This window comes from Lipophrys pholis (assembly GCF_963383615.2).
Source record: "Lipophrys pholis genome assembly, chromosome: 8".
Classification (NCBI taxonomy): Eukaryota; Metazoa; Chordata; class Actinopteri; order Blenniiformes; family Blenniidae; genus Lipophrys; species Lipophrys pholis.
The window spans coordinates 7,285,978-7,296,452 of record NC_137630.1 but is presented as its reverse complement, the minus strand read 5'-3'; the positions used below and the strand labels follow the sequence as shown (position 1 = coordinate 7,296,452).

Genomic DNA, 10,475 nt, shown 5'->3' with positions numbered 1-10,475 from the left:
GATTTTTTTTGGTATCGCTTCAATGTAGCATTTGATTTTTTTTTATTTTTTATTTTTTTAAACAATGTTTTGTCTTGTGGGATCACATTTGTTTTTAATGTGTGATTATGTAGGCCCATTGAATAGCCTTTAACAGCCAAAAAGCAAGGGAAAGGGGAAACAAATCTGGATAGTGGTGGGAGATATTTTTCTTCATTATTGTTGGGAAAGGAAAGGGGGGAAGCGTATATATATATGTATATATATATATGTGTGCATATATATATATATACACATATATATATACATATATAGAAACAGAGAGAGAGAAAGATCAACCAAACATGTTGCCTTCCCAAGAAGCCTCCAAGATCTACCATGACAATTACATGCGCAACTCCCGGGCCATCGGGGTGCTGTGGGCCATCTTCACCATCTGCTTCGCCATCGTCAACGTGGTGGTGTTCATCCAGCCCTACTGGATCGGCGACAGCGTCCACACGCCGCAGGCCGGCTACTTTGGCCTCTTCCACTACTGCGTGGGCACGGGGCCGTCGCCCAGCCGCGAGCTCACCTGCGTGGGCAGCTTCTCCGACTTCAGCTCCATCCCGTCCAGAGCCTTCAAGGCGGCGTCGGTGTTCGTGCTGCTGTCCATGGTGCTGATCCTCAGCTGCATCGCCTGCATGGCGCTCTTCTTCTTCTGCAACACCTCCACCGTTTACAAGACCTGCGCCTGGATGCAGCTGCTGTGCGGTAAGGACGAAGCGGGTTGTGTTCTATTTGCGTCTGATTGACACCTTTTTACGCAGCCCGGAGCAGAAGAGGTTTTTGGTTTGGTTTCGTTTTTTTGTTTTTTGTACACATATTTGATTGTTTGTTCACTGCTACCAGAATCTTTGCCAGAAAAGACACAATCAGTCTGATTACAGCCAATCCGGGCGATAAAAGAAGCGGACGGAACATGCATTGGGGTCTTTATGCATCGTGGATAAATCACACGCGCGTTAACAACAAGGTGAAATGTGTGCGCGCGAAAAACAACCCTGTTGTCTTGTGAGTGTTTTATACCTTCAGGAGGGGCATGTGTGGTGTTTCAGCTAATTGGGAGTTGTTGCGCGCGGACCTGGTGGGGGAAACGCACCACAAGCAATAACATAGAGGGAGCCCCACACCGACCCCTCCACCATAGATATTCCGAGGATAGCCTTACACCTCCGTGAGAAAGCAGCAGCAGCAGAAGGGGGATCATTGCTTCATATGATGATATGCTAATGCGAGTCATTCATTCATGCATCCATCCAGCAATCCCTTCATACAGGTTCATGATGAGACCAGTGTGGATTTAATGTGGTCTGGTTTACTGTGATGTTGTGTGGTGGGATGTGGTGTGGTGTGGTGTGGTGTGGTGAGATGTTATGTGCTGTGGTATGGTGTTGTGTTGTGTTGTGTTGTGTTGTGTTGTGTTGTGTTGTGGTGTGATGGTGTGATATGGAGTGGAGTGGTGTGGTGTGGTATGGTATTTTATGGTATGGTGTGGTGTGTAGGGGTTTGGTGTGGTTTGTTTTGGTGTGATGTGGTGTGGTGTGGTGTGGTGTGGTGTGATATGGTGTGATGTGGTGTGATGTGGTGTGGTGTGGTGTGATATGGTGTGATGTGGTGTGATGTGGTGTGGTATGGTGTGATATGGTGTGATGTGGTGTGATGTGGTGTGGTGTGGTGTGATATGGTGTGGTGTGGTGTGATATGGTGTGGTGTGGTGTGATATGGTGTGGTGTGGTGTGGTGTGGTGTGATATGGTGTGACATGGTGTGATGTGGTGTGGTGTGGTGTGATATGGTGTGACATGGTGTGATGTGGTGTGGTGTGGTGTGGTGTGGTGTGGTGTGATGTGATGTGGTGTTGTGTGGTGTGATATGGTGTGATGTGGTGTGATGTGGTGTGGTGTGGTGTGGTGTGGTGTGGTGTGGTGTGGTGTGGTGTGGTGTGGTGTGGTGTGGTGTGGTGTGATATGGTGTGACATGGTGTGATGTGGTGTGGTGTGGTGTGGTGTGGTGTGGTGTGGTGTGGTGTGATATGGTGTGACATGGTGTGATGTGGTGTGGTGTGGTGTGGTATGATGTGGTGTGGTGTGGTGTGATATGGTGTGACATGGTGTGATGTGGTGTGGTGTGTTGTGGTGTGATGTGGTGTGGTGTGGTGTGATGTGGTGTGGTGTGATGTGATGTGGTGTGATGTGGTGTGTCGTCACAGTGTGGTGGGGATGTGATCTCCTGACAGCTTACATCGAGCTCTATTGCTATTTTGAAGAGGGATGATTCCAGGTCGATTGGATTTCTCTTCACCGGGAGGTGAAATGACCGGTGGCTTTTTTTTTAAACACATGCAGGATTTGTGTGTGTGTGTGTGTGTGTGTGTGTGTGTGTGTGTGTGTGTGTGTGTGTGTGTGTGTGTGTGTGTGTGTGTGTGTGTGTGTGTGTGTGTGTGTGTGTGTGTGTGTAATGTAACATTTACAGAGTAATGTACAAGGCCACAGCTGCATATCTCTGTGGGAACACAGAATTATCGCCAAAGCAGCTAGTAATAACAACGTGTCAACAACCTGCGTTTATCACCATTAATTACCATTAAAGATACAAATGTCTTTTTTTTAAATAAATTCAAATAAATTCAAAGATGCATATGTCTCTTGTGTTGTGAAGATTTTTCTTGAAATCCAATCGGTGGATCTTCACTCGATGGTGAAATTTGTCCAGTTGTTCTCAAAATGTGGGTGAAATGTGGAGCTCAGCGAGATGCCATTTGTTTCCCAGTATGTTTCTTTTTTTTTTTCCCTTTTCATTTTGGAGAATATCTAAAGAAACAAGTTCTTGGTACAAGTATTAATTAGTTAGGCAAACAGTTTGGTCTGCTGTACATGTAATAGAGACAGATTAATATTATAAAATAAGCTTACGTGCAATATCACCAGTGCAGACTATGGTTAAAAAAAAAAAAAAAAAAAACCTAACAAGATTTGAACCAAAAACCTCAAACTAACACCTTAACCAATTATCCCACAAACCGGATAGATACATTTGATTTGTCTTAACTCTTAGAGAGTAGTTTTCTGATCGAACACAATGATTTGTTAGAATCACGGCTGCTAATGTAAAGAAACTGACTAACTATATGTTTCTAATTATAACCAACAAACATTTTTCAGATATTTTTACCTTAAAAAAGCATCAGTGATTAAACCCCCCCCAAAATGGTGGGTTGGTGGTGGGTGCAGGTCATGTCTTCCACACTTTAGGATCCAGTGGGTCCTTTATGCTGAGAGTGAATAACAACAAAATGTTTGGGAGCTACGAAGAAAAAGGAAACTGCTGACTCTTCGAGAGGGGACAGACTGGACAACTTTAGTGACAAATGCATAAAACAGGAATTACTTCAATCTTACATGCTGTGCCTTTAGAAAATCCCATTGAGTTTATTCGAGTTTGCAACATTATGAACCAAAATGGTTTTGCCATGAGGTCCAATCTAGGCAGACCTGGATAGCCTGTAAAAAGTCGTGTTCCAATCCAAATGTTGGTGGTTCGATCCCCCCATCTCCCCGCTAATCGAAGCAAAAGATGCCGCTGGTATCGTGCAAGTCGCTCCACAGTTTGTTCTATAAAGTTAGTAAACGGAATTAAAAATACAACTATTCGTTTGTCAAATCGGGACATCTCAAATAATGGTGAAATCCCTTTGGAAATGGTAACTGAATTTCACTTATATAAAACACTTCTCCACTGCTTCGCAGTCCTGCAAAGCGCTTTACACTGTTAAGCACATTCACCTATTCACACACACACATACACACCAATGGAGGCGGCTGCCATACAAAGTGCTCAGTCCACCCATCATGAGCAATTTGTAGTTTTGTGTCTTGCTCAGGGACACTCGTGTGGACGGGGCGAGACGTGGGAATCGAACCTGCAACTCTGCCATTGAGAGATGGTCATCCGAGCCACACCAATACTGAGAACTGAGCGGCAGACGATAGAAATGAGTTTATTATAGCATCAACGAAAGCGAGCTACTGTAGCATTAGCATGAGAGTCACACCGAGGGTGAGTTTGTGTTGCTGTGCGGTGGAAAACATTCTTTTTGGTTCAGTACAGGAACACCGGCACATCTGATTTCAGGTGACAATTATTCAGAAGTTAAAATCAAAACATGTTCAGAATTGATGGAAAAATGTGTGTGTGTGTGTGTGTGTGTGTGTGTGTGTGTGTGTGTGTGTGTGTGTGTGTGTGTGTGTGTGTGTGTGTGTGTGTGTGTGTGTGTGTGTGTGTGTGTGTTATTATGTTATGTTATGTTATGTTATGTTATGTTATGTTATGTTATGTTATGTTATGTTATGTTATGTTATGTTATGTTATGTTATGTTACTAAGCTCTCATTTCTTTGACAGACTGAGCTCCTCCTTGATGGCAGGTGCCCCCTGTACTACAGAGTTTAAGACCCCTGGTCCACACACACTCCTGAGAAAGGCTTTAAGTGTCTGCAACGTGCGTTTGTTAAACATTTCACCAGGTAGAAGTTGTTCTGAAAGCACACAAAGCCAAATCTTGGTTCGGTGGTGCTTTCGAAACTACACAATCAACACCGTCAAAGATGATTCTCATGAGTAATGTTTATCTGGGATTCTTTACTTTCGGGAGCACTGCGGGATACCAAGCCATGGTTCTCTTGCTTCTTACTTTGTATTAAGACGGTACCTGGTAACTAAAGAAAAATAACTTATTTAGGATTAGTTGGAATAGAAAGCAGTCAAAACGTATCACAGTCTACTGCAAAGTCTTTGAAATATTGTGCCTGCAATGTATATTGTGTATATCACGAGTTATTTAAAGCCCTAAATCTCAATCTATAATAACCATACAGGAAGATATCTTGTATCCAGGCTCATGTTAACTTCCTGAAGCATCTACACTTTGCAGGGCCATTGTTGTGATTAGCTTGTTATCGTCTCCAAATGGATGGAATAGCTGCTCTGTTTTTCTTTCCTAGATAAAGATTTTGAAAAAACAAGCTGACTTAGAGCGACATCGCCACCTTTTCCACAGCACTGTTATGAAGTTGTTTAATCGTCCACTGCTGCTTGGAGGTGGTCTGCAGTTTGATGGCTCTGTAGCTCCGACCAGTGGCGGATGTTTGCATGACAGTTAAGCAACACTGTACAGGAATAAAACTTACTAATATTCAAGATTCAAGCTGTTGTTCTGGTAGCTTTTATGTACTGGGGAAAAAATTAGATATGCTGTAGAGGTGAATGGAGAATGTTGATTGAATGATTTTGAAATCTATTGCATTACTGCAGCAGATGGTTCACGTTGATTGTTTCGTTAATTCTCTATCTCTTTCTATTGCTTGTTTGGTTGTGAGTAGCTGTGGTTGGAGCAGCAGTCACACTCTGCTGCACAGAGAGACAGCGGCCATGAAGTTTCTGAGTCTCTGGAAATCATCTCAGGGTTGGCTGTGATTGTACGACTGTGACAGTTTACAAACCCCTCCCAACTGTAAGAGATAAAGAACAAAGATTTTAAGCCAGTGTCAAAGAAATCACCACTATTGCCCATCTTCTGCTTGAGAGGCCCAAAATAACCGGAAGTACAGCCACTTGGACAAAGCAGCATAGAAGATGGATGAATTGACCTTCGGCTAAGCCCCGCCCCCCTTTGTTGCTGTTGCTAACTCTGCCGCAGCGGATTGCATGTTTACATGGCAGTTGTTAGTGTAGAAACCACGCCACAGCAGGCGCTAGACAGCGCTTAGCCGCCTAGTTTACTGGATTAGCTAGCAGCGTTGATCTCAGCGGCTAACATCTGTGTTCATCAGGCTAGCTAGGTGGCTAGTTTGAGGAAACTATGTGATTGATATTATATGACGAGTTTGCTATGATTATACAAGACGTTGCCTTACCCTGGAACAAACGTAGACGTCCTTGTTTATAGTTGTGGCGTTGAGTTTGTGTGATCTGCCACACAGCTTCATCCACTGGAGACATTCGTCCATGTTTTGTTTGGGCTTTGGAAATGGGATAAAGTAAGCCCCCGTTGTTTATCCTTTCAGGATACGTCATATCGCTGTTGCATGAGCCACAGACACATTGGTTGACCATTTTTGCGTCTCATTACTTAAATAGCCAAGAAAACAACAAAGGTATATCTGCCTCTCATGTTTCTCTTCGGAGCTGAGATTGTTTGTCCGAGTCCTGACAGTTGGTGCCGTTGGTTCATTTGGGATCGGGGGCTGGGCTTAGCCAACGGTCAAATGTAAAGAATGACCGAAACTACAATCAGAAGCAGCACAAGCTCGGTTTGATTAACTAACTAAAATAACTTACTGCCATTGGAGAGTGATTTTTTATTTCCAAGTTGCTCTTTGGATCTTGCAGTCGACCTCAGGACTCCAGAGGATGAATCTTAAGGAGTTCTGGTTAAACTTCTTAGGATTGTGTCAAGATACATGCAGTTACAGCTACTAGTTTTAACCAAGAAGTACTTTTGGATAAATTGAACTAAAACCTCAAACCCACCACGACAATAATGAGGCTCCCTATTACATATGGTACTAAACCAGTCGCTAGTGCAAAAATGCTGATTTGAGATAAGTTTGAATTTGTCACAAAAACCTAGCGTAAAAAAAAAAAGCATAATGCTGATATTTGTTCTGCACTTGGGTTGCTCAGAATAAGCACACATGGGGTGATTGGTTGTCAGCGGGCCAGCCAAGACTGAACCTCGGAGTAGCTTTGAGTAGTGACAGCACGATGCAGAAGGTGCAAAAAATAAATCCCGTCCCTCTCATACACACATCTTGAGCGAGCCTCATGTGTACAGCCCGACTTCTGAATAAGCTGATCAATGTGATAAATAGGCCAAGCAGAATAGCGTGGGAGTCAGTTCTCTGTGCGAAAACAGTCAGCATACCAAATGAGCGAAGGCTCGGGAGAGAGGGAGAGAGAGAGAGAGAGAGAGAGAGAGAGGGAGGGAGGGAGGGAGGGAGGGAGGGAGAGAGAGATCAGCACTTTTTTTTGCCTTTCTGTATTGTTCTTTTCCTCGTCTGCCCACTGTGTCCTCTGTTCTGCCGAGTATGTTGAAAAGGTCTGCTGCTTTACAATCAGCAGCAATCAGACGGACGAGCAAAGGTGCAGATTTTGGTCTCTTAATCTGAGTCGTCACGTCGCCACAGGATCTGAAACTCGCTCTGCCTATGAACCATTAATCAAGCAAAACAATGGCAGGACTCCAATGCGGCGGAGGCAATCAAGTCCCTCACTGAAATACCCAGTGCAGTGTAAAACAGGAAAAGTCCTCCATTTAACACGCTTCAGATTAGGAATGTTGTGAAAACATTACATGAAGCATTACATTTGTTTAACATTGGAAAAAAAAACTCTTGATAAATGCTTGAAGATTGTAAACATGACCATCTACAAAAACATGACATATCTACGGATGTTCTCATTCGTCCAGGTAGGCACCATCCTAAAACAGTCGATTCATGTCGACTTGGTCATATGTCTTGAAGGATGTCTTGTTTCAAGAGACTTCACCCTTTCATACGGGGCACATGGACCAGTATGAACTGATGAAGTCACTTGGATGAGCAATATATCAGTTTCTAATTCATCTGGCCAAGTCTAGTTGAACTGATTCAGTTGACATTTGCCAACCCCCCCCCCACCAGTTACTATTGCTAACTCGAACAAGCCAAACCAAATACTTTATTAATCCCCTTGGGGAAATTCTGTTGCCGCATTGACCAATCCTATTTCTAGAGTGCAGAAGTGTGGTCAGATTACGGCATTCCAGGGAGCTGATGGGGGTCAAGGGTCTTGCTCAGGGACCCACAGTGGTGAACCTGCGAACATCCGATGCCAAGTCCGCCTCTCTAACCTCGAGGCCATCACTGTCTGTAACCAAACATACATGGAGAACATGCAAAATGGTTCATACCTACTTAGAACTACTTGCTATGAAGTGAGAGTACTCACTCACAACAGTGTGCAGCCAGAAGACGCAAAGATGCACAATATGGTGGCCTAGTGGCTAGAGAGGCGGGCTTAGGATCTGGCGGTTGTAGATTTGATCCCCACTGTGGACACAGGTCACCGCTTTGGGTCCCTGGGCAAGACACTTGAAGTGAATGAGCTCCCTGGAGTGCTGTAATGTAGCCGCACCTTGGCACTCTAGAAATAGGATGAGCCAATGCGGAAAGGGAATTCCCCAGAGGGATAATAAAGTATGATTGAATAGGCAGATGTTCATAAAGTGAAGATAATTGTAGAAAATAACACTTTAAGTAAAAGTTGCACGTGGCTTTGCTCATTTGGGCCTTTGTCTCATGACATTTCAGCCACATTTTATCAACAGGAACTGATGACACAAACCCACAACTGTTTAAGTTTGGGGACTGTTACTCTATCAGTGATATTCATTTAGTCTTCCAAAAGTTGGCTTTTAGTCTTCCTAGGAAAAACCCAAATAGTGTAAATAATGAAGAAAACTGAATGATTATTGAGAGAAATTTTCAAAACAATTAAAGCATAAATGAGATGGCAGGACGAGGCTAGCTGGAGAGGTAAAACCATAAAGCTTTGAACCAGGGTCCGGTATTAATCCCCTGATGAGAGCACATATCAAGTAGCTGAACATGAACGATGCACACTGCTATTATAATCTCGATCAGGTGGCCTTTTCCTGTGGAAGATTCACAATCAGTATTTTCAATAACAAACGACCGTTTCGCCACTTCTTTTGACTCTGGCACTTTATTTTGATTTGTCTGATCAGTCTTTTGACATCAGTGAAGGATTTATAACGACTGATTTCAATGGATCCCTGTGGGTGCTGTTTCTCTTTTCCCCGCACACTGAGTCACGGCTGTTGTCTCCTTTAATAAACAGCTCTGTTACCATTGCACTAAACTCCTGTTCACGAGAGGAGGAGTTGCTTTGACAGCAACATGCAAGGTGTCTCACTGTCTGCAGTACTTTGATCTGCTTCAGCAGCATGAGATAATCGGCACTTTGTCAGAGTCACCGGGTTGTTTGTGTGTTTCAGCAGTTCTCATGATGATTCTTCACATTGTTGATTGTTCCTTTGAGGAAGCCCTAACATACAGATTATAGAGCATCTTCCTCTAACCATTGAGTGAATCAGTCACAAGACTGACCCACATGGTGCTAAAATGTCTGAGTCACTTTAATGATACGGCGATGGCAGGCCTAACGGAAGGACACAAAGCAACTCAGTATCTAGTTACCACCTACTGTAAAGTTATTCTGAAAAGATGTTCTAATAACTGTAATTATTGCGTAATTGTTCACTGAAAAAAAAAAAAAAAAAAAAAGAAATACAGAAATGTGCATTGCAGCAACATTATTTGGAGACCTGATATGTTTCTGGTATATTTGAGCATATCACAGATCGCTTAAACAGTGGCTTCATCTCAACATACATTGTGAGTTAAAATGCATTAAAGTGCGTTAAAGTACAACATTAAAATAGAATGTATGAATATCAAGTGTGGGAAAGCAGAAGTGTAAAATAGCATGCAATGCCAACACTCAAGTGAAATATTCATCATTGAGGTCGCTGTTCTTTCCATCACTGGTTCAAACTAAATGGAATCTGGAGAAAAAAAAACTCACTGATTTGTAAAAGTTGCACAGCTCTGCCAATTCCCACTTATAAATATGAGGATAATAAGCTGCATGATGGGTAAAGGAATTGTTCCGTGAATTGAATGTGTCTTTAGTAAAAACGAATAACCACCTGAAAGATCATTGACTTCCACTCTTTTCAACACACCTTTTACTTTCTATAAGAGATAACGTCAAAGTTAATGCACCACATATCTTTCTCACTATATTCAACATAAACTAGTGTATTACTGTTTAGAGCGAGTGGAGCCTTCCAAACACAAGTACCACTGTACCTTTAAGACATTTTGGCTTCCCACACATATTCTCTTGGTGCTCACTATAATAATATATCAGTCATTTGTTATGCTCAACCTCTCATTTGTAAGTACATGTCAGAGTTTGTGAAACTTCACAAGGTTCTGCTGTCCTCCCAGTGGGCGCGTATGATGGGTGGCGGAGGTAAGTTGTCTAATGGGCTTGGCAGATGGCCTAATGCTGTGCACCACCTTGGAGATGGCTGTTTAATCATCCACTCTGCCCCGCTGGGTGCAGCAGTGGGTCTCCTGGCACAGTACAGTGACAGAGTGTACCACAGCAAATACAGTAAGGGCCAATTTGGGCCGTTGGAGGCACACATTAAGGCCAAATGGGCCAAAGTGTCAATTAGGAGGCATTTTGGGTCCAGCGCGTGTGGGTTGGCCTGTGCATGCGTCCAAAAGCAAGAAGACGGGACGGAAAAAGTGAAAATATTGCCATCAATGACTCGCCTGACATCTCATCTAAGACTGCAGAAGGTTCATATGTCCACACAGGA

The 10,475-nt window shown here is 43.2% G+C and overlaps 1 protein-coding gene across 1 annotated transcript in view; it reads left to right on the top strand.

Annotated features, from left to right (window-relative positions):
* Positions 1-323: 323 nt before the first annotated feature.
* LOC308112732 (LHFPL tetraspan subfamily member 4 protein-like) overlaps positions 324-10,475 on the top strand; it is a gene marked incomplete at both ends in the record, with an annotated part of 34,352 nt that continues 24,200 nt past the window's right edge. The window contains one exon of the mRNA XM_080468464.1: positions 324-732. Coding sequence (XP_080324590.1) covers positions 324-732 — 409 coding nt within the window. The remainder of the gene's footprint in view (positions 733-10,475) is intronic.